Genomic DNA, 24,180 nt, shown 5'->3' with positions numbered 1-24,180 from the left:
TTTGTTCGGTTGCTGCCAATTCTGCTAAACTGTGTATTCTTTAACACTGTGAAATAGTATTTGTCTTTGTTTTGTCTTTTGGTTGAAAGTAAATTTGTTCGGTTGCTGCCAATTCTGCTAAACTGTGTATTCTTAACACTGTGAAATAGTATTTGTCTTTGTTTTGTCTTTTGGTTGAAAGTAAATTTGTTCGGTTGCTGCCAATTCTGCTAAACTGTGTATTCTTTAACACTGTGAAATAGTATTTGTCTTTGTTTTGTCTTTTGGTTGAAGTAATGCAATCCATTCAAGTTTCAATTTGCAGAAGAAGAAATAGTTTACTTTCGCAACACGAAACTTAAAATCGCAACGCGAAACCAAAATCGCAACGCGAAATGAAAATCGCAACGACAGAATCGCAACGCGAAACCAAAATCGCATTGCGATTTTCATTTCGCGTTGCGATTCTTTCGTTGCGATTTTCATTTCGCATTGCGATTCTGTCGTTGCGATTTTCATTTCGCGTTGCGATTTTGGTTTCGCGTTGCGATTTTGGTTTCTCGTTGCGATTATCATTTCGCGTTGCGATTTTAAGTTTCGTGTTGCGAAAGTAAACTATTTCTTCTTCTGCAAATTGAAACTTGAATGGATTGCATTACTTCAACCAATAGACAAAACAAAGACAAATACTAACTTCAGGGTATTAGTTTGAAACATATTTTTCTTTGTTATCTGATGCATTTTGTGAACTATGATAGAATAATGACTTGGGTGAATACAATGCAAGTTTGAAACATATTTGTCTTTGTTTTCACTGTTTAAATATCATGTCTGTTTATTTACTGATTTTTGTATTTAATTATTTAGCGGCCCGATAGAGTGGATGCTTTACGTCGGGTTATGCTTGCACGACGGAGTTCACGCATCAGACAGCGTGCACGTGCTATTAAGTCTCCGTACACCCCAATAGTGCGAAGACACCGCAAGAAGAAGCCCGACTCGCCTGTCATCCCTCAAGAGTCCACTCCTATCGTTGAAGAGGCCCCCTATCATTCCTCGAGAGTCCCCTCCCACCGTTCAAGAGGCCACTGTCATCATTGAAGAGGTCCCTCCCACCATTCAAGAGCCCGATTCACATGGCGTCATATGTAGGCTTCTTGAGAAACCCTCTGACGTGCCGGACATGATGGATTCAAGTTGGCTCTCGTATGAGTTACCGGCCAGTACCATACCGGTATCTGAAGAGGAGAGGGAACAACTACCGGACACAATTCTGGATAACACCCTTTGGGCTAAGACCGCTGTTGATTTTTATCTACATGAGCGGAGCCAGGGGTGTTTCACTGACATATGCAAGCTCACCGATGATATCTATTTGTTGCTTGATCGGTCTTGGTGGGGCGTATTATTAGGGGTCGAAGACAATGGCTATTTCGATGGGGGGGGTAAGTCTTATATTTTTCTTATATTTCAATTTGATTAATTTTTTTTTTAAATTTATGTAAGTCACTAATATATGTCTTTTTTTGTAAAACAGCATATCGATGCGTGGGTGACACGTCTTCTAATAATAAGAAAACTTAAGAAAAATAAAAATATACGATATACAATTATGCCGACGTCTTTTAACGCCGTTCACTTGAAGAATGCACGAGATGAATCATTTGATTTGGGCAATGGACAAGCTAAACTTTATCCTGCATGGTGGGAGGTCGATAAGGTTAGTATTTATTTTAGATTGAGTTTAAAGGTTTTATGAAATAAGTGCGCAAATGAATGAATTATTACTTATGATTGCAGGTGTTTATCCCTGTTTTGGAACGTAAACATTGGATTCTCGTCGAGCTTCAGCTCCCATCCCTTAAGACAATAGTGTATGACAGCATGATAAATTACATATCATTGGCTGATTTAAGAGATGTTATTAAGGGATGGAGCTCTCATTTGGCTAAATTCTTGGATGCGATCAATTATTGGACTCGTTCTGGAAACAAGAAGCCAAAGAAGCTCAATATTACAGTTATTAGAGACGAGACCGCGCCACAACAAACGAGCGGAGCCAGAGGAGATTGTGGTCCTCTCGTATGCTTGGCGTTGGAGCGTTTGACGACGGGAAGCATCAAGTATCTACCTCCCACCGATAGAGATAGAGCTGCAGTAGGCTTGTGGTTTCGGTATTATATGGCTAAATCGATATATACGAGACGCTGCCTACATGCATCCGCGTTATAAAAATGTCCATAAACAATTGGTAAGTTTATATACTTTTGGTTTGAAAATGTTTGGTTAAGTACCTAGAATTCAATAATTTGCTGTTTGTAGGTTTTAGATGTGTAGAAAGTGTTGTTTGAGCAAATGTTTGGTTTCTGCAGGTTAATCTCAGAAGTGAACTGCGTGAAAATGATGTATGGCTGCAAAAGTTGATTCAATAGTTTAATTGATTGTTTTTTGATTGTTTAATTGATTTGTAAAAGTTGATTCAATAGTAGATGATCGGAAATAAGAATTATTGCTTATTTTTTGATTGTTTAATTGATTTGTAAAAGATGATTTGTAAAAGTTGATTTGTGTAATTGATGCGAACATAATTCTTATTTGTGCTTGTTTAATTGATTGAAATGTAATGGTTGATTTTGTTGATTTCAATCTGCATTATGTTGAAGGCAAAAATGACTATCGCAATGCGAAATGAAAATCGCAATGCGAAATGAAAATCGCAACGAGAGAATCGCAATGCGAAATGAAAATCGCAATGCGGAAATGAAAATCGCAACGAGAGAATCGCAATGTGATTTTAATTTCGCATTGCGATTCTCTCGTTGCGATTTTCATTTTCGCATTGCGATTTTCATTTCGCATTGCGATTCTCTCGTTGCGCTTTTCATTTCGCATTGCGATTTTCATTTCGCATTGCGATTCTCTCGTTGCGATTTTCATTTCCGCATTGCGATTTTCATGTTGGGATTTTCATTTCGCATTGCGATTCTCTCGTTGCGATTGTAATTTCCGTGTTGCGATAGTCAAATGCATGCCTAATAGTGATAACAACTGAATAACAAGAGTTGGTTAAGTCAAAATGGTTGGCCTGAGTCATTAATTCAACTGAAAATGTTAAAAGTTCACACATAAAATCCACATAATACAACGTTTGCATTTAAAAATCACCTAAGTTAACAGTCCCAAAAGGTGAAGCCAATTGTGATTGGGATTTTAAAGATGATTGCCTTTTGCTTGACACCATATGAGCTTTGGATTTTGATGAGGATCCATATTTTGGTAGAGGAAAAGATGATTTTGATGGCACTGGTGATCCACATGTCAACCTTGTATGACCACTTTCCTTGCACCGACTACATGTCGATCTCTTCTTCTCTTCACCCTTAGACGGTATACGATCGTGACTTTTTGGTCGGCCAGGTAGCCTTCTGTCCATGGCTGGTGGCAAAACTGTTTGTAAGTCATCTGGTATGTCCCACTCAGAAAGATGTGGAATAGGGTAGACAATCTCGGCATAAGTCTGTCGATAAACTTCTGTAGTGTAGCAATCCATAGCGTATGCGCTTGAATCATCTTGGTTTAAATGAAGAGCAACTTTTATAACATGGCCACACGGATAACCAGATGTTTGTCATTTATACAACTACACGTCTTTACATTTAGATCGACTAGCCCATTTAAGTTATTATCCAGTACTTGAAACAAAGTGTTTGAACATGGTTCAACTCTCCATGACGTTGACTTCACAACACGTTTTGTTATCTTTTTTTCAGTCCATGGTGTAACACGATGTTCCAATGTTCCTGTAAATTTAAATAAACAATACTTAGTAAAATATATAAATATGATAAGTTACGAATTCAAAGAAATAATACCTGCATGGTTTCTTTTCTTGTAGTACCACTGTTGAATAGAGGCTCGAAAAAACTCCATTAACATAGTAATGGGTAATTTCCGGGAATGACGACTTAGAGCGTTGATTGATTCTGCACTATTAGACGTCATGAAACCATATCTTGCTCCAAGTTGATGTACTCTTGACCATCTTTCAAACCCGACATCTTCTACTGTTTGAGCACACTGAGGCAAAACACGTCTTAAACAATTTATATGCTTATTGAAATCCACTTCCCGATAAGCTTTTACAGCCTTCCAGTATGTCCATTTGTGCTTTTTTATACCAGCAGACCTTGATTTTAGATTTCTATACAAATGAACACCACAAAGTCCATGAAAAGCATCTGGGAAACACCTTCTAACAGCGTTGTCAATTGAGTTTGCCCTATCGGATATGATTGTCAGATTGCTAATAGGACCTATGCAATCCCTAAGATGCCCCATAAACCATGTCCATGAATCAGAGGTTTCAGATTTGCCAACCCCGTAAGCTATTGGCAATATCCCATTGTTAGCATCCATGGCTACTGCTAATAAGTTTACTCCAAGGTATCGACCTTTCAAATGTGCTCCGTCAACTATAATAACTGGGCGCATGCAAGTAATAAACGAACGAATCTACAAAATAATATACACAAGAAATATAATCATTTAAATGTGAAATGCATGTAACTAACAAAAATGAGTCAACAAAATTATATTGATTTACTAACCGTAGCACCAATGGCGATAAACAGCAACTCAAAGCGTCCATCTCTATCTGTTTTGATATGAGTTACCGACCCAGGATTTTTCAGCTTTAAATTGTGACAATAAGCCGGCAGTTGGGCAAACGATGCTTCTGGCGACCCCCTCAACAATTCCAAGGCATAACATTTGGCTCTCCAAGCTTGAGAATATGATATACTAATCTTGAACCGAGCATTCATGTCAGTCATAATTTCATGTCCCCGATATACCCTGCCATTCAAAAACATTAACTCAGCCAGAAAACCACCCAACACCTTTTTGTTTGCCTGTCTATGGTGAGGAAAAACTTGGGTTCTTGAACATGTATGTTTATCAATAAAAATCCTAACTTGAAACATTTTGCAATCTTTTATTCTCTTTGCAATCATACGCCACGTACAGTTTTTGTCAATCATACACCTTGTTTCGAAACGATCTTTGCTTGATTTGTTAACTTTTAGTTGATAGCCATCTTCCACACATTTCGTATACAAAGCTATCTTCAAGTCTTCTTTTGTATCAAAACAATCATATTTCTTGATACGAATAACTTTTGTGTAACAATCAACTGCTTTCTTTATCAACTCTTCTTCCGGTATCTGAAGTAAATCTGGCATATTCCAGTTATACGCCCGTGGCATTTTCTTTTCTTCGGGGACTTTTTCTTCTTCTTTTTTTTCTTCAGGATTATATGAATTACAGAATGGATGTTCAACATGTTCATTCACAGTCGTAACTTCCTCCTCATTATCATCAACAATACATTCTTCGGCAACGGCTGTTTCATCATCAAAATTCGGGTATTGACCAATATCAAAATCATTACACGCAGGGTATGTTTCTTCTTCTGAAACATCATCAAAATCCGTGTATTGACCAATATCAAAGTCCGGATATTGACCAAGACCAAATTTCGAATACTGACTAGTACTCACAATTTTTTCTGTTGGCTCATCATCGTCTAACTGGTCAATACGAAAATCGGAATTTGGTGCTGAAAGTTGATTGGGATTTGGATTAGAGAAAGGTTGTGGGTTTTGAGAAAAACTTAGTTGATTACTACCCGCTACTGACCCAACAATACTACTTCTAGGTTCAACAACATACAATGTAACATCATCTTGTGAAACACAAATGTAAGCAATGAATCGTTCAACATCTTCATTGTCGGTTAACAAATAAACTTTACCATTTCTCTGATAAGATAGCCTAAATCCACTTAGGGGCTCTAAATTCAATTTATTTGAAACACGTAGCATTAGAGTTTCATAAGTTAACTTTTGTAAAGACAATTTTAGTTGAAGATTCATGGGTAAAGGCATATATTGTAAAACACCATGAACATTATCCCATGACCCTCCAAAACACAAATCTATCCAAACATGATCAACATTAGATGATTTCATGGTTGTAAATTAATTTACTAAACAGACGAGCTGCGAAACTAAAACCTGTTGCCGGATTGGGAAGGATGTCGTTGGATATAGGAACGGATGTCGCCGGAGAGAGTGATAGATGGAGATGGAATGAGTTGCGATTTAGGGATTTAGTTTATGATTTCAGTGTTATATACCCAAAATTTCAGTGTTGTGATTTACGGATTATCGTTGCGATTTACGGATTATCGTTGCGATTTACAGATTCTCGCTGCGATTTACGGATTATCGTTGCGATTTACGGATACGCGTTGCGATATACGGATACGCATTGCGATTTACCCATACGCGTTGCGATTTACGGATACACGTTGCGATTTACGGATACGCGTTGCGATTTATGTGTTCGCGTTGCGATTTTCATATTCGCGTTGCGATTTTGGAAAATCGCAATGCGAATTTGTACTATCGCATTGCGATTTTCAAGAATCGCGTTGCGATTTTGGAAACTGATTTGCGATTCTGGGGATCGCGTTGCGATTTTTATTTCGCGTTGCGATTTTGTTGGTCATTTTGGCAAATCCAAAAAAAGTTGATTAAAATCGTATATTATAAGGCATTTTTGGTCACTGAAGCGATTTTCTCTTTCTTTTATATCAAACCCATTAAAGACGACAAAAAGAAAAACTTGTAATATTATAAAATTGGAGATTCGAGGAATACTGAGGCCTTCTTCAACCACCAAATTAGACCCTTACATGCCCCCACATGACATCTATTTCTTACTAGTATAATACAACAATATCATCATTATTATATGGTAGTGGACCAACCTTTCAAATCATTGCCTCAATTTTCTTTAGTCACCTTTATCACAGTAAAATAAATAAAATTTGCGTGACAGGGGAAACAAAAATTGTTATTACTACTAAAATGGAAGGAAATCAAAATTCTAAATCTCAAATGAATAAATAGGTAGGATCTAGAATTTGTTTAAGAGAAGAATTTGTGTTGCTTTTGGGGGGCAAATATGGATGGCCCCTAATTTGCCCCCATCAGACTGAAATATCAGTATAAGAAAAATATATATACACAGTTATACACCCTTTGCCGCATTTCTTCATTATATTTTCTCTTGTACTGCTTGCAGTTTCTTCTTTTTCAACCTTTACATGCCCAGCCATTCAATTAAAACGAAAAATCCCATTATCTAAATAGTTCCTAGATTAGTCTATACTCTGTAACAAAATATGCAGTATTTTTATTTATTTATAGATTGATTGACTGGACAAAGCAATATAACAATCAGCAGGTAGCAACTAGTAGATATTTTCTTCCATCACTGAGAAAAAGCTTCATCTTTCTAAATTGAGTGCCTCTCTTATTCTTAGAGCTTCAAATAGACTCAGTCGTAGTGACCGATTTCAAGTTTCATCCTTTTTGGAGGTTAACAAGTTATGTGCGATAGTCACAGAGCATGAAACCTCCAAAGGGCTTGACTTGGAGTCCTCTATCCCAGCTCCACCATTGTTTATAGGTGAGTCTTAGCTTAATATATGCTCAGGCGTCTCGACAAAGGTTATAACTTTATCTAACTTTGCTTCTAAATTTGTCCGAATATTTTATCTATTCTTTTTAGTTTTTAAATATATTTATTAATCTGATTTTTGGGATTTAATATGTTGGATTGTTGCTTTTTAGCTTTCTGGGTTTTGATTAATCCATTATTACACGAACTCCTGATATACCCATATCCGAAAGGTTCGATTTTTGCTCCTTGTTTTCATCATCTTCCAATAAAAGGGTATCTATTTTTGGCTCTCTATCTGCTGATATCTAAGCTATTATCCTATTGGTAGTATTTTCCCTCACTGAGGATGATATCATTGTTCCATCCTGGTTTGCTTTCACTTTGGAAAACACCGTTGCAAAGATTTTCTTTCCTCAATGGGAGTCAGACATTTAGTTTCCATTAATGTTTTTTTGGGTGATTTATTGGTTATTTGAGTATAGTTATGTGTTCTATCCATATTTAATACGTTGTTAACTGCGATTGACATTTCATAGTTTTGTACTGTATTAGTATTTTCTCCATGCAAGGGGTTAGACCGTTGAAGCTCACTGCTCTTGATTCTTTTTCTCTTTCTTTCTCTTGTTCATTTGAGTTGATCTGTTGCCTTTTGCAGTTGCTCTGGTTTGCTATTTAGCTACACTTGTTTATCTGTTTATTAAGTATTCTCTATGACCATGATCAAGTTTGCACTTTGGTTTGCTTTCTTATATCACTAAAACTTGTGCTAAGTTTTGAGACAAATTGATTTCTTATTGTGTAAGAGAGGTGTAAGATGGAGCAGACCAGATCGGATTTAAGATTTCATCACTCTGGATCAACAGAATCAGAGGAATCTGCTTTAGATATGGAGAGAAATTGCTGCAATCATGTTAATCTTCCTTCATCAAGTCCTCCGCCTGTTCAACCCTTTGCTTCTAACGCTCAGCATTCTGAGAGCAATGCTGCCTACTTCTCATGGCCTACTTCGAGTCGATTAATTGACGCAGCAGAAGATAGAGCAAACTATTTTGGAAACCTACAGAAAGGGGTGTTGCCAGAAACTCTTGGACGGCTACCATCGAGGCAGCGAGCAACTACTTTACTCGAGTTAATGACCATTAGAGCGTTCCACAGTAAAAAATTGCGTAGGTTTAGTCTTGGCACAGCAATTGGGTTCCGTATCCGTCGGGGTGTCCTGACAGATATACCAGCTATTCTTGTCTTTGTTGCTCATAAAGTTCACAGGCAATGGCTTAACCAGTTTCAATGCTTACCTGCTGCTCTTGAGGTGAGCTAATGCTCTTTGCTTCACTGGTACAATAACCATGGGAAGTTCACTATTTCATGTCATGTTTGATTTTTTTTAAACTATTTTGGAAGTTTTTTAACAAACGTATTGGATCTTAGCAAGAATTTTCAGATGTTAAAATGTTTGTTCAAATTATTGTTTCAGGGTCCCGGAGGTGTGTGGTGTGATGTGGATGTTGTGGAGTTTTCTTATTATGGTGCACCTGCAGCAACTCCTAAAGAACAGTTATATACTGAGCTTGTAGATGGCTTTAGAGGAAGTGATCCGGTCATTGGTTCTGGTTCACAGGTAATTGTTAAGCATGTACAAATTCTCTTTCCAGAAACGTTGATGTATCTCTCAACTTCCCTCGGACTCGGTTACTCCTTGTGGATGTAGGTTGCCAGTCAAGAGACATATGGAACACTGGGTGCTATTGTGAAGAGTCGAACAGGAAATCGACAGGTAGGTTTCCTTACAAATCGGCATGTTGCAGTTGACTTGGACTACCCAAATCAGAAGATGTTTCATCCTTTACCGCCCAACCTTGGTCCCGGAGTGTACCTTGGTGCTGTAGAGAGGGCAACCTCATTTATTACAGATGACCAATGGTATGGAATCTTTGCCGGTATAAACCCAGGTAATGCAGTTCCAATTTATTTGTCTGAACTCAGATCAGGATGCTAGGATGTCTTGTTTGAATTTCAACAAAGAGTTAGAATCCTGAAGCATGCTATGTTTAACCTTACATTTGTGCCAAGTGATGTTTAATTGTCTTGACTCCCTTCCATGCCCATTACGATTTGGTCCTTCGGCAGAAACATTTGTGCGAGCTGACGGGGCTTTTATTCCTTTTGCTGATGATTTCAATATAAACAATGTAACTACAACTATAAAGGGGATAGGTGAGATTGGTGATGTTCATATCATAGATTTGCAGTCTCAGATCGGCAGTCTCATTGGAAGGCAAGTTGTCAAAGCGGGAAGAAGCTCTGGCTTGACCACTGGGACGATAATGGCATATGCTTTAGAGTACAATGATGAGAAAGGAATCTGTTTCTTTACTGATTTCCTGGTTGTTGGAGAGAACCAGCAGACTTTCGACCTCGAAGGAGACAGTGGAAGCCTCATACTATTAACGGGACAGGAAGGGGAGAAGCCACAGCCCGTTGGCATCATTTGGGGTGGGACTGCTAACAGGGGTCGGTTGAAACTCAAAGTTGGTCAACCCCCTAAAAATTGGACCAGTGGAGTCGATCTTGGGCGTCTTTTAGATCTCCTTGAACTTGATCTCATCACGACCAATGAAGGGCTTCAAGGTATGCGTTCCAATCAATATGTGTGTGTATTTGCATCTGGCTCTTACTTTGGCATTGACAATGTCTATTTGTCATTGTTATTGATGAAGCTGCCGTGGAAGATCAAAGAAATGCTTCCGCAGGTGGGATTGATTCAACAGTTGGGGAGTCTTCTCTTCTGATCCAGGTTCCATCGAAGGATAAGATGGAATAGAACTTGGAACCGATTAATTTAAACATCCGGCATGTTTTGGCTGAAGGCGAGTCCTGGCAAGGACTTGCACTACCAATCATGCTTACAGAATATCGAGCAGAAGATAGGGTCGAAGCAGGTCCTAACGTGGAACATCAATTCATTCCTAGCTTCAACGGAATGTCTCCAGTTAATAAGCAAAGGGGAAACGTGGAATCTAGGAATCTTTCAACATTAAGGAGTGGATCAGATGAGGCTGAACCAAAACGAAGAAAATATTCGGATTCCATCTATAGCATCAAGGACTTGAAGTGAAGGAGTAACGAAAGAGGCAAATTACATGGATATATCATCCTATCAAAATCAGGTCACAGAATTATTTATGTTGCTTCAAATTTGTGTGCCTTCCTGATCAAATATATAAAAGAAAAACTGCAAGTGTCGGACTGCATAAATGAGTTCGAGGTTTACTTGGGGGGATTATGTTCATCTTCCCCCCAAATCATTGGGTTAAAATACATTGCTAGGTTTACTTGTATGTCTTGGTATATATGGGGAAAAAAAAACAAATTTTATGCACTATTCACTGGATAATTTTCAGATATTATCTGAACTTGAATTTATCGATATATCGATGCATTCATAAATTTACTTCTTACTAATATTGAACACAGGTTAACGGAGCACAAGTAACATTTCCGACTGACTGAGCTTAACCATTGCAGTTCCCTGGGTTCCTCCACCTCCACGATAAGTGCATGATTTTTAGAAATTTGTATTAAAATTTTCAAGAAAGCAAAATCATAAAATGTAAATAGTTACAAAAATAAACTATCAATAAAAATACAGAAAAAAAAATTATGCACTGTTCGCTCTATTTAGATGCATATTCCAATTATAATAAATTAATAACCGCACAAAGAAGTTAATAATAATTACTATAATCAACAATGTATTAGCTCATGCAGCTGCGAAGCTTAAGGCATGGAGGCGGGCCGGACCACGAAGTTGCTTTTACACTACACAAAAAAAAACATATCATATATGTTTGTGTTCTTGTTTGATATACATATATCAAATTTGGGGTAAATTACATGTTTAGTATATAGACTATTAATTTTGATTCATTCTAGTATTTAAACTTTCAAATTTTTTAAAATTATACCTAAAATTTAATTTTCATTTCATTTTAGTATCTCTATTCAAAATTTTACGTTAAATTATTTTAAAAAACTAAAAGTTTATGTATTAAAAGGATCAAAACTGATATTTTATGTACTAATAGTTAAGTATGATTTTGGAAAAAATTAAAAATTTAGATACTAAAAGTCTAAAACGGATCAAATAGTTTAGGTAGCAAATGGTAGTTTACCCTAAAATTTATTTTAATTTTAAATTTTAAAAATTTTATTTATTTCCAAAAGTAGAATGACTTTCTTATAGTTAAGTAGTCATAAAAATTAAAAATAGTAAACAATCAAACAAATAAGTTCATAAACATTTCAAAAATAGCAAATATTTCTTTTTGATAGAAAAATAGCAAATATTTACTTATTAAGATCCATCGGTAGCTTAATAACCATATTTAATTTGAAAGTAAAAGTATTAGAAACCAATATAAAAAAGGTAAACTACGCATTTAGTACATAAACTATTAGTTTTAATCCGTTTTAATATCTCAATTTTAAGTTTTTTCCCAAAATCATACCTAGTGTTTAGTTTTTATTTCATTTTAGTATCTAATTGTTAAAGATTTACAAGTTTAATACCTAAACTATCAATTTTGCTTCGTTTTAGTAACTAATCTTTCAAAAAAATTAAAACTTAACGTTAAATTTTGAAAAATTGTACTAATATGAAACAAAAACTAAACTTTCAGTATGATTTTAAGTATACTTGGGTTACCTTAGTTGCCCTAGTAGGGCATTACCAGTATGCGAGGCACTTTAGGGGCTAACTAGGGTGTGAGGCCAGAACACTCGCGAGGTGCGGTTTAGTTATGTTAGTTAAATACACTTAGGTAAGCTTTTCATGCATGTAAATTCCTCCGACCACACCAACAGACCTACCTCATGTATGTTTGTGTCAGTCATGCATGTATAGTCCCATCAGTTAAATATGTCATATATATTAAAGCTTGACTTGAAAGCTATATGAAACTGAGCCAATGCTTCAGTTTGTGTGGGAATTGTACTGATGTTATGTGACACCAGGTTCCCCTTAGTGATCTACTTGATGGCTATGTGAGGAATAGGAGATCATTCAGTATGTTTGTGGCAATTACACCAATGCTATGTGACATCGGGGTTCCCTCAGTAATTAGTGTTTGAAAGCTATGTGAAACCAGATATAGTCAGTTTTACACTCAAATAATGCACAGTATGTCAGGTTTGCATTCAGATAATGCATAGGAATATCAGTGTCACATTTAGATAATGTGTAGCATATTCAGTCGTTAGGCTTAGAGACCCTTTAGAGGTGTACTCATAGTGAGGCCCTTATCAGAGGGTTAAGGGAAGCATGCGACCCCTACTTCAGTGATAGAGCAGTAAAGCCTTACGTAGGTAGAACTTGATCTAGGTCATGAATATCCCCATTGCTTAGTACCATGTCTTCATCATTCTTGTGTTTATGACATTCTTATGTTGCTCTAGATTAACAATTATACTTTGGGCTTTGCAAGCTCAACCTTCAGATGTTTTCCGTTAGCAGTTCAGTAGCCTGGGTTGTTCGTAGAGCACCGTAGCAGCGGGACTTCCAGCATCTCTAACAGAGTATTGTACTATAGCTTTAGTGGGCATTTGTATTCATAGAACCTTACTATGTATTTGAGTTGTAAACTTCAAATTGTATTATTTTATTTTAAATTATGTGTCACGGAGCTCTGGTTTTGTAAAATGATTTTATATAAGTTATTTATGTTTTATTATGATACCATTCAGTATGTTTGAAATGGAAAATAACATGTTTTGAAAATCATGGGTTGTCTCGGCAGCCCAGTGTGGCACTTTAGGCCCAGTCGGGTTTAGGGCATTACATTTTTGGAATGAAACATATTTTTGAGCATTTATGATCAAGGAATATATGAAATGTTGATGTAACATCTTTAGATCGTATCTCGATACGTATAAGGATTATGGGTGTTACAAGACTAGCCCTGTTTGAATACTTAGGAAACGGCCAGGACACCTGAGTTCCTTTAGAAAGGCTAGAGATGTCAAAAGTATAGATGTGGTCTGGATAACCTTAGGTAGTACGTGAGGCACTTTAAACTGACTAACTAGGGCATGAGGTACGACACCCGTGAGGGGTGGGTTAGTCGAGGGTGTTGACCAATGCAGAGATTCCGAGCATCATACTCGGTAGACTAAAGGGGTGTGTAAGCTCCGAGATGCAGGGATCCCTCAACCGCACCATGATGTCTACCCTAGAGTATAGAGCGAGTATCACGAGGATACTTACTAATGTTGAGATGACATATCTTGATGTATTTCCCTGATGCACTTTTAGTATGAGCTAATTGTTAGTGTGGCGCTGAGCTAATTAACTCTGGGTTTGGAATTTGTTTCCTTATGCATATTAGGTGGAGTTTTCGAGGAAATTCAGAGAGAGAGAGGTCTGGACCAGAGCAGAACATATCAGAGTACATCTCATGATTTTGAAAGGGCATGTATATTTATAAACCTTGGTGTAAAGTTGAGTGGTAAAGTCAGTCAAGTGTTGGTCTGTATATTTTGAATTGTAATTATTTATTTTGAGAGTTCTCCAATGTAAAGTTATATTTGTATATATGGATGTTTTCATATAAAAAAAAGGTTTTGAAATAGTCGTTTTAAAGTAAAGAGAATGAGAAAAAGTTTGACCATCCACTCTGGTGGTTTTGTGTAACCTCCTAACCGGTCGAATGTGTGTTGTACGGATTTAAAGTGTTACAGAGTGTTAATTATCAGTTAGTAAGTAGCTTAGCTAACAGTACTTTTAGATGTGTTGGCTAGGGATGGCAGTATGACCCGAACCCGACGGGGAAACCCGAAACCCGGTCAAGTTCAGGTCGGGTCGGGTTGAATGATATCGGGTTCGGGTTAGGGGATTTTTTTCGGGGATTTTTTCGGGTCGGATTCGGGTTCGGGGACGGGGCAAAAAAAATCTCCGACGGGGTACCCCGATAAAAAACTCGTCGGGGATCGGGTCGGGATCGGGGATGGGGATTTATTTTGGGTTCGGGGACGGGACGAGCAAAACCCGCCCCGAACCCGACCCGTTGCCATTCCTAGTGTTGGCATCAAGTCTCAATGAACAAGGCATTAGGTGATGTTTGGTACCTTGGTCACTCACACCAGTTCTATGAACTAATTAATTAAAGCGGTGATTGGTGACATAACATTTCTTAATTTTGATATCGATCTCACATCAGAAATAAATAAATAAAAGTCACCTAATACATAGATTTACCGAAAGAGAAGAAAGTATTTAATAATGAAATTATTATCATAATAATATTATCGTTTTAAAAATATTTTAAAATTTTTAAATATTATATGATATTTTAAAATCATGTCATGTCATCTAAAAAATAAAAAATTGAAATTGGAAAAAACTGTCAAACTCTACACTAAAATGAATAAAAATATCTAGAAACGATGAGAGAGTTTTGTTCAAAAAGAAACGTCGTAATACGAATGGGGAGAAGGGTACTCAAAAACTAAGGTCCAATCCACTTGCATCCATTTATCAAATATAAGCCCAACAACTGTTTGTAAAAAGAAAAAGGTTTTAGGATGCTTTCAAAAGAGATCCATGTTATGTAATCATTCTCTAAATAAGTTCGCCTGCTGGTTTTCTCCACGTACTCTACTTGAAAGTGAACAGCGTAATTTACCATAATCCCTTGTCTCCATAACGCTGTTTGGCAATCTATAGCCACAAACAGGAGAAATTGTTTCACATTCTCAGTTCACCATATTATTTATATTATTTATCATTTTAGTAAATCACATCCATTAATTTTAAAATAACTTTTAAATAATTGTTTACTCTTTATTTACATGTAGAAAAGATGTAAAGATTCACCTTAAAAAATAAGATGAAAAAATGTTATTGATTTAAACCAAAGATGACGTTGGGAACCAGATCCACCTAATAAATTTTTCACAAACAGACATGGGCATATCTTAAATTTTAAAGAGGGTCTGAATTTACGTATAGGTGTTTTTCCCTGTGGTTTATTTTTAAATTTCTTTTACGAATTTATCAAAGGATATATATTTTTAAAAGGAAAAATTACATCAGGTATCATCAAACTTTAAGTGTTGACTCATTTATACCACTAAACTTTAATTTTACTAGTTTTAACACTAACATTTACTTTTAAGTGCAATTATATCATTTCTTCGTTAATGACTTAACGTTTACTTATTTTGCTAATGTGATCGACTCTCCAAAATGGCGTTGTTTTGACGCAAAGTCAAAACATGAATTATAAATAATCTGAAATGTGTGATATGCCTATCATATTTGTAAGAGTATAACAAGAATCATAAGTTGTTTGAGTGGCAAAACTCCAATCTTTGTTTTCAAGGTTTGGAGTTCAAATATCACCAAACAAGACATCATTTTAGGTTTTTTTTAAACATCAAAGCAATCGCGTCAAAACGAAGTTGTTTTGGTGCAACCACATCAGCAAGACCACGACGCAAAGTTGTTATGTCATCGTATTTTACGGCGGAGTAGCATAATGACACTTAAAATTAAATGTTAATGCTAAAATAGATAAAATTAAAATTTTGATAGTAAAAATTGATGTGATGCCAGTTCATATGATGCTGTTGAACTTGTAGTTACGATGGGTTGGATGTTAATTTCTTTGATGCACCTCCTTTGTTTGTTCAACTACAGACATTAAACTTGTTTTGCTGCCTTGAAATATAAAACAACCTCAAAATTAGTTCGATAACGTTGAGGGGGGGGGGGGGGGAATTTCGTACTGAAGTAGAGCGATTACTGTAGTGTTATTTGGAAGACGTTGAAAAATCAATACATCTTTAATTTTTTTTTTGTAGAGGACGTATGTATCACAGTTAGGGATGACAATGGATCTTGTATCCGATCCGAATTCATAGATCCAAATCCGTTTGATAGGATTTGGATCTTAAAATTTTGAACTCGACGACGGATTCAGATCGGATCTAGATCCTCTGATTAAACTCGATTTGTGACAATATAATGTTTCATGAGCTACATTTTTTAATGTTTGTGGTATTCAAAAGACATTTGTGTATTTGTGTGGAGTTTTTTTTAGACTTTAATTTATCGTTTTTTATTCTGTTACTAGTTTTATTGAAATTAATCTTTCATGCATTGAAAATGTGATGTGAAATTAGTCAATGACAGTTTTATTACATTAAAAAAATAGGTCGAATATTAACATACCCATTTTAGACCCGTGTTGGACCCGGATTCGTTGGATCTGGGTCTCGATTTTCTAAACCCGCAGATCTAAATCCAAGATGTGAAAATGGATATGGATCTAGCTCTTACTGAACGATATTTTTTTTTCACTTTCATGTGTCATTTAAAAGGGGGAAAAAACTAAAGATGCATTATGATCAATGTGTCATCTTAAAGATATATTGTACTTTCATCATTTTTTAGATGACGCTATAATAATTAATTTACTTCAAAAAATAAATCGCAGTGATATTATGTGGGGGAATTCAAATTGTGTTGAAGTTACCATTGTGTTTTTATCATTTCATTAAATTTATGCCACTTTAGAAATTATGGTGATAATTAAGACAACGAGTATATTGAATGAGGGTTGTATTTATCGACTTTTATTTGCGTCCAACGAAAGTGCAAAAGATAATGCCGTCGGTCCACTGCTGCGCATCAGCACCATCTCTTCATTCCCTTCTCCGGAGAACTCCCTCGTCTCAACGAACCATCTCCGCAACTTTTGCTCAGCCCTTATCTTCTTCTTCTGCGGAAAGTACAAGGAGAAAATTATTAGTGTCCATATCAACAACCAGTTTTTCTACTTTAATATTGTCAGCTCCTTCAGAATCCGCCATTATCACCGACTTTCTAGACCTACCTAACTCCGGTGGTGTCAGGGCCATGGACCTCCGTGCTGGCACCGGCCCAACCCCGGTCGATGGAGACCAGGTCCTTCTCTCCCCTTATAGTACTACTTAAATTCACGCAACTACTACTAGTAATTTTCTTCTATCAGATCGATGTACTTTTTTAATGGTTGTTGTTTTATTGCATGTTAAAACAAAATAATAATGATTCAAGGTTGCAATACATTATTATGGATGTTAGTGAACATGTGCTTGTGATTGTGGATATGTTGTGAGTTCTAGAATAATGTTGTTCTAGAATAGTTTGTTAGATTGTAGCAGTTAGTTTGTTGAGCTGTTAACCGTTCTTTATAGCAGCATATGCTTTCCTTATTGACTGTATAAATACTGCTTTCTAATTCAAGAGAGATCAGCTTCTTGATAATAAAAAGATTACAAGATTTTTCAGTTTCTTTCTTGTTTTCATAGATAGTTAAACTGCTATCTTATCATGGTATCTTTCGCCAATACCTGGGTGTGTGTTTCTTCCGCTGTGTCTTCTCCTTTCCAGTAGCTGCACGAGATTAAGCTTTCACGTCTCGTGTGATTCTTGGCATCATGGTTGATTTGACGGTTGATCCCGAGGATGTGTCTCCGAATGCTTCTTCCCTGAGTCCGGGAACATCTCAACGTATGTTTGGCATTCAACACATACCAAAGCATGATACTGTTAAACTCACTGAAACCACATACCTTCTTTGGAAGCATCAAGTGGCGTTGATAATTGATGGCTATGGGTTGCTGAGGTTCATCTCAGTCGGATATGTTGCACCAGATGAGTTCATCACTAATGCGTCTGGACAACTTGAAGAGAATCCAGTGTTTGCAGCTCATCGCCAGCAAGATAAACTGCTTGCTTCCTGGTTTTTAACTACTGTGAGTACAGAGGTTCTGCCTCACTTGACTGGACTTACAACTGCGATGTCAATCTGGAATACTATATCTCGTCTGTTTGGTGCTCGTTCCAGTGCCAAGATTTCTTCTCTTCGACATAATCTTCATTCCCAGCGAAAGACTGGTTTGACGATTAGGGAGTATCTTGCCAAAGTCAAATCCATATGTGATTTGTTGAATGCTTCAGGTAGTGTGGTTACTGAGCAAGAGCATGTTAATGTTGTGTTAGCTGGACTTACAATGGAATTTGAGTCTATTATTGCAATTGCATCACGAGAAAATTTTTCTCTTGATATTCTTACTGAGATGTTGTTAGATTGTGAGGCTCGACAGAAGATGTTCTTGAGTGAAAACTTTTCTGTAAATCTTGTTCTTCAATCTCGGGAAGGTGCTGCTGTTGAAACTGACTCTTGTGGAACTCAGGATGTTAATACTGGTTCATCACAGGATCATTCGTCTCGTGGACAGTCGAATGGATATCGTGGTCGAGGTCGAGGGCGTAATAATAATCGTCCTCAATGCCAGTTGTGTGGCCGGTTTGGACATGTGGTCCAGAAGTGTTATCATCGGTTTGATAGAGACTACACTGGTGTGTCCGGGTCTGAGTCGATGCAAGAGAATGGCTCAAAGCCCACTGGTGCTGGGAATTCTGCTAAACATCAGCAATCTGGTGGACAAACTTATGCTCACACCGTAACCTCCATGCCTCCACCTTCATCCTTTGTTCCCACATCATTTTATTTTCCTTCACCGTATGCTCCTGTGCACTATCCCTTTCCTGGTACTTCTCCTGGTTTTCCTCCAGATGCTTCTCACTTCTCTCATGGTGCATCGCATTCCTCTTTGACGCCTGGTTCAGCAGCCTATATTGCTACTGTCCCAACTCCCTCGGGCTCTAGCTCCTCAGTGTCTGTGGATTCCGGAGCTACTCACCATGTAACGAATGATTTGTCTGTTTTTCAATCAGGTACCACCTATACTGGAGGTAGTTCCTTGCTCATGGGTAATGGTGAGGGAATTTCAATCATGCATGTAGGCCAAGGTTTTTTGAGTTCTAGTAAGAAACCTTTGATTTTGCAGAATATGTTGCATGTGCCTAACATAAAGAAAAAGTTGCTATCTGTTTCTCAGTTCACTCGTGATAATGGTGTGTTCATGGAGTTTCATCCCTCTGAATGTCTTGTGAAGGATGCTCGGACTCAAGCAACTCTACTTCGCGGGAGGCTCACGGGTGACGGGCTGTATCAGCTGCTGCCTTGTGAGGATCAGAGGTCTTCTTGTTTGGTGAATAATGTCTCGAAATCACCTGTGTCCTTGAAGTTGTGGCATCAGCGTCTTGGCCATCCATCTCTTGATATTGTTCAGCATGTTTTGAAGTCGTGTAGTCTTGTTTTCAATAAAACTGAAGCAGTGAATGTGTGTTCTGCTTGTATGCAAGGGAAGTCTCATAAGTTGCCCTTTTGTAAATCTTTCACTCAATATAATGAGCCTTTTCAACTTGTTGTCTCTGATGTCTGGGGACCAGCTCCTGTGTGCTCCACTGAGGGATTTCTTTATTATGTTTCTTTTGTTGATGTTTGTAGTCGTTATACCTGGATGTATCTCTTGAAACGTAAATCTGAGGTGACTCAGTGCTTTCTTGACTTTGCGAAATTGGTTGAAGTGCAGTTTGGATACAAAATTAAAGCTCTCCAAACTGATGGTGGTGGGGAATATCAACCACTTCGAAAGTGGTTCTCTGCCAATAGGTGCAGCATCGTCTCTCGTGCCCTGGCACCTCGGAGCAGAATGGTAAGGCTGAGAGGAAGCATAGACACATTGTAGAAACAGGATTGACAATGTTAGCTCAGGCTTCTTTACCTCAGAAATTTTGGAGCTATGCTTTTGCTCCTGCCGTTTATCTTATCAATAGATTGCCCACACCTGTTTTACATGGGAAGTCTCCATTTGAAGCTCTGCATCATGTCTTGCCAGATTACTCTTTTCTCAGGGTGTTTGGCTGTGCTTGCTATCCTTGCTTGCGTTTGTTTAATCGACATAAGCTGGATTTCAGATCAAAGAAGTGCGTGTTTCTGGGATATAGCACTGCTCATAAGGGATATAAATGTTTGGATGACTCTGGCAGAGTAATAATTTCGAGGCATGTTGTTTTTGATGAAAGTGTATTTCCTTATGAAGTTTGTAATGTTTCAGGTGTTGCTCCAGATAATGGTGTCTCCACGGGTATTATTCCTCTTGTCTCTCCTGTACAGACACTGCAAGTCCCATCAACGTGCGTTCCACCAGTGCCTGCTCCATCAACGTGTGTTCCACTAGTACCTGCTCCATCAACACATCTGCCACCATGTGCTTCTCCATCAACACATGACTCATCAAATAGTCAAAGGCATAATGTGTATGGGGCCACACCTTTTGAAATGGTCAAGAACCAAGTGTTGGGTGAACGTGATTTTGGTAATGCGAATGAAGGCATTTTCGTTGGGTCAGGTGCGCATGGGGCTATAGCTTTTGAAAACGCGCATGGGACCACGCTGCTAAGTCGTGACAATGCGCATGCTCCAACGGCTCCACCAAACACATGTCACGCCTACTTCACTAAGTGAAAGCAGTCCATGTGCTTCTCCATTAACTTCGATGCGTGGTCCTCCTTTGAATTCAACGCATGGCCCATTGAATTCAACATTTGCTCCTTTCCATACAATCAGTCCACGTGCTGCGCTGCATGTTCCTTTCTCCACAGTGTCAACGTGTGCTCCATTAGGTGACAATGTTTCTCGTGCAATTGATTCCACGTCTGGTGCTCCACCAAATGATTTTTTAATTGCAAATGCCCCTGTTATGCGTGCAAGGCCTCCACTAAGTGAAAATAATCCTTGTGATGCTTTTTCAACGCACTCAACAACGGATGAGTTTTTAAATAGCCCATGTGCTGCGCCTTTGTTTTCAACGCTTGGGACCACACCTTTTGCCGAGATGCCTAATGTCGAGGGTCAAGGTTTAGATAATGTGCATGTGCGTGCTACTTGTGATAATACGCATGGAGCCACACCCAATTATAATATTGTTGGGACAGGTACTCATAATCCAAGAAATAATATTATTGGGGACATATCTTTTGCGCATGATGATGATAGCCATGGGACCGTTTTGTTTGATAATGCACCACTCGACCATGATGTTGCGCATGGGGTCACGTCTTTTGGAGTAATGGCCGACCGTGACAATGTGCGTGGGGCTTCTTCAACGGGTGACAGTGCACATGAGCCTGTTCTGGTTCAAAATATACATCCTATGGTTACCAGGGCCAAAGATGGTATTCGGAAACCTCGTGTTCTGCATGTTGAATGTCTTGATGAAGAACCTCGATCAATTAGAGAGGCTATGAAGATTCCTCATTGGAAGAAAGCTGCACAAGAGGAATTTGATGCCTTGATTGCAAATAAGACGTGGTCTCTGGTCTCTCTTCCTAAAGATCGTGTACCCGTCAACTGCAAATGGATATTTAAGGTGAAACGTAATGCTGATGGCTCGGTGTCTCGATACAAGGCTCGTCTTGTTGCGAAGGGATTTCTCCAACAACCAGGAATTGATTACCATGAGGTGTTTAGTCCGGTTGTGAAACCTGTAACGGTCCGAGTGATTCTTACTCTTGCTTTGACAAGAGGTTGGTTGCTGCGTCAAGTGGATATTAATAATGCATTTTTAAATGGGGCATTGATGGAAGAGGTTTACATGACTCAACCTCCTGGATTTGTGCAAGCTGGTGGTAGTTTAGTTTGCAAGCTTCATAAAGCAATCTATGGCTTGAAGCAAGCTCCTCGGGCCTGGTTTGAGAGCCTTCGAGAGTACCTGGTCTCTGAAAGGTTCGGTTTATCTAAATCTGATTCTTCTTTGTTTGTTAGAAAGTCAGAAAATAGTGTTGTCTACATGCTTGTATATGTAGATGATATTATCTTGACAGGGAGTGATGCCAGTGAGGTTCAGTGTGTTATTGAAAAACTGAACACTCGTTTTGCGTTGAAGGACCTTGGTTCTCTTAATTTCTTTCTTGGTATTTGCGTTGAAGGACCTTGGTTCTCTTAATTTCTTTCTTGGTATAGAGGTGTGTCATGATGCTGATGGTGTTGTCCTGACTCAACAAAAATACATTCATGAGTTGTTGCATAAGCACGGTTTTAATGAGGCAAAGAGTCTCCCTACTCCGATGGTTTCTAATTGTAAGTTGTCAGCTGATGCTGGGGAACCTGTTGAAGATATGGCTCAATACAGGAGCATTGTTGGTGCTCTTCAGTATATTGTGGTTACTAGGCCAGACATTGCGTTTGCTGTAAACAAGGTCTGCCAGTTCATGCAGTCACCTCGTAATAGCCATTTTCAGGCTGTTAAGAGGATTTTACGTTATCTTCAAGGGACGACTGACTATGGTCTTCGATTCACAGAATCTTCTCGCATGTCTCTGACTGGTTTTGCAGATGTAGACTGGGGGTCCGATCCTGATGATAGACGTTCCACGACTGGCTACTGCATTTTCTTTGGTGGGAATCTTATTTCCTGGAACTCACGCAAGCAACAAGTTGTTTCTCGTTCCACGGCTGAAGCTGAATATAGGAGTGTTGCTTCTGCAGCTGCTGAGATTGTTTGGATTGAGTCATTGCTTCAGGAGTTGTGCGTGGTTCCACATGGTAAAGCTACCTTGTGGTGTGATAATTCCAGCACTGTTGCAGTCTGTGCCAATCCCGTTCAGCATTCTAAGTTCAAGCATGTTGAGCTTGACTTATTTTTTGTACGCGAAATGGTTGCTGATGGTCGTTTACAGGTTAATGAGGTTCCAGCCTATGAGCAGGTGGCAGATGTGTTGACAAAGCCACTGTCTTCTGCCTCGTTTCTCAAGCATAGGCAAAAACTCTTGGTAACACAGCTAAGAGGGCTTCCTGCAGGTTTACAAAGTGGAATGGCAGGGGGAATATTGAAGTCAAGAAGTGCTGAAGAAGTTAATAAAGCAGGGTGAATGTTAGTGAACATGTGCTTGTGATTGTGGATATGTTGTGAGTTCTAGAATAATGTTGTTCTAGAATAGTTTGTTAGATTGTAGCAGTTAGTTTGTTGAGCTGTTAACCGTTCTTTATAGCAGCATATGCTTTCCTTATTGACTGTATAAATACTGCTCTCTAATTCAAGAGAGATCAGCTTCTTGATAATAAAAAGATTACAAGATTTTTCAGTTTCTTTCTTGTTTTCATAGATAGTTAAACTACTATCTTATCAATGGAAGGCTGGCAGCAAAGCAAGGGTGGCGGTTTGATTCCACTTATGATCATAAAGACAGTACCGGAGAACCCATTCCCTTTATCTTCACCCTTGGCTCCGGGAAAGTAAGTTTGCACAACTTGTAAGGCTTCCAATTTCACCAACATTTATTTGTTTATCACTGACTTGTTAATCCATATTAATACAACTTTGGTGTTTATGAGCCAAACTTATGTAATCCCAAAAAAAGCAGGTAATTTCAGGGATTGAATCGGCAGTGAGATCAATGAAAGTAGGTGGAACTCGTCGAGTTATCATTCCTCCGTCCCAAGGATATCAGAATACTTCACAGGAGCCTATTCCCCCTGATGTGCGTTATCTTCTTTGACATACTTGTCCTGGCTGTATTCTTCATTTACTATTATTTACCTGTCTTGTGCTCTGCTCCAGTTTTTTGACAGACAGAGGCTGTTTACCACCATTTTCAATCCCACCCGTCTTTCCAATGGAGAAGGCTCGACCTTGGGAACCCTAATATTTGATATTGAGTTGATCAGCATAAGGCATTAGAAAACTCAACTTCCATTTTATTGCACTGTCACAGATTAT

The 24,180-nt window shown here is 38.2% G+C and overlaps 2 protein-coding genes across 4 annotated transcripts; both read left to right on the top strand.

The window, feature by feature from the left end:
• Positions 1 to 7,329: 7,329 nt before the first annotated feature.
• Positions 7,330 to 10,854, top strand: LOC120131474 (protein NARROW LEAF 1-like). Of its 2 annotated transcripts, XM_039148459.1 has the most exons (6): positions 7,331 to 7,515; positions 8,313 to 8,818; positions 8,984 to 9,127; positions 9,218 to 9,458; positions 9,637 to 10,137; positions 10,227 to 10,853. In XM_039148459.1, exons 2-6 carry the CDS (start codon positions 8,324 to 8,326, stop codon positions 10,328 to 10,330), a joined length of 1,485 nt encoding a protein of 494 aa, XP_039004390.1. In that variant the 5' UTR covers positions 7,331 to 7,515; positions 8,313 to 8,323; the 3' UTR covers positions 10,331 to 10,853. The 2 variants fall into 2 exon arrangements, with proteins under 2 accessions (XP_039004389.1, XP_039004390.1); XM_039148458.1 differs by having other exon boundaries at positions 7,330 to 7,515; positions 9,637 to 10,854.
• Positions 10,855 to 17,158: 6,304 nt separating this feature from the next.
• On the top strand, positions 17,159 to 24,175 carry LOC120131678 (peptidyl-prolyl cis-trans isomerase FKBP17-1, chloroplastic-like). 2 transcript variants are annotated; one of them, XM_039148616.1, is made up of 5 exons: positions 17,159 to 17,473; positions 17,606 to 17,621; positions 23,590 to 23,696; positions 23,825 to 23,941; positions 24,022 to 24,175. In XM_039148616.1, exons 1-5 carry the CDS (start codon positions 17,174 to 17,176, stop codon positions 24,139 to 24,141), a joined length of 660 nt encoding a protein of 219 aa, XP_039004547.1. In that variant the 5' UTR covers positions 17,159 to 17,173; the 3' UTR covers positions 24,142 to 24,175. The 2 variants fall into 2 exon arrangements, with proteins under 2 accessions (XP_039004547.1, XP_039004548.1); XM_039148617.1 differs by lacking the exon at positions 17,606 to 17,621 and having other exon boundaries at positions 17,341 to 17,473; positions 23,597 to 23,696; positions 24,022 to 24,174.
• Positions 24,176 to 24,180: the final 5 nt, after the last annotated feature.

The sequence above is a fragment of the Hibiscus syriacus genome, unplaced genomic scaffold, assembly GCF_006381635.1.
Source record: "Hibiscus syriacus cultivar Baekdansim isolate YM2019G1 unplaced genomic scaffold, ASM638163v2 tig00110556_pilon, whole genome shotgun sequence".
Lineage (NCBI taxonomy): Eukaryota > Viridiplantae > Streptophyta > Magnoliopsida > Malvales > Malvaceae > Hibiscus > Hibiscus syriacus.
The sequence above is the reverse complement of the archived record's forward strand: the minus strand, read 5'-3'. Positions and strand labels throughout refer to the sequence as shown.

Coding starts and splice junctions, on each gene's coding strand:
- LOC120131474 (XM_039148458.1), top strand. CDS start 8,324: ATGGAGCAGACCAGATCGGATTTAAGATTTCATCACTCTGGATCAACA. Junction 8,819..8,983: donor GCTTACCTGCTGCTCTTGAG/GTGAGCTAATGC, acceptor TTATTGTTTCAG/GGTCCCGGAGGTGTGTGGTG. Junction 9,128..9,217: donor TCATTGGTTCTGGTTCACAG/GTAATTGTTAAG, acceptor TTGTGGATGTAG/GTTGCCAGTCAAGAGACATA.
- LOC120131678 (XM_039148616.1), top strand. CDS start 17,174: ATGCCGTCGGTCCACTGCTGCGCATCAGCACCATCTCTTCATTCCCTT. Junction 23,697..23,824: donor TCACCCTTGGCTCCGGGAAA/GTAAGTTTGCAC, acceptor CAAAAAAAGCAG/GTAATTTCAGGGATTGAATC. Junction 23,942..24,021: donor AGGAGCCTATTCCCCCTGAT/GTGCGTTATCTT, acceptor GCTCTGCTCCAG/TTTTTTGACAGACAGAGGCT.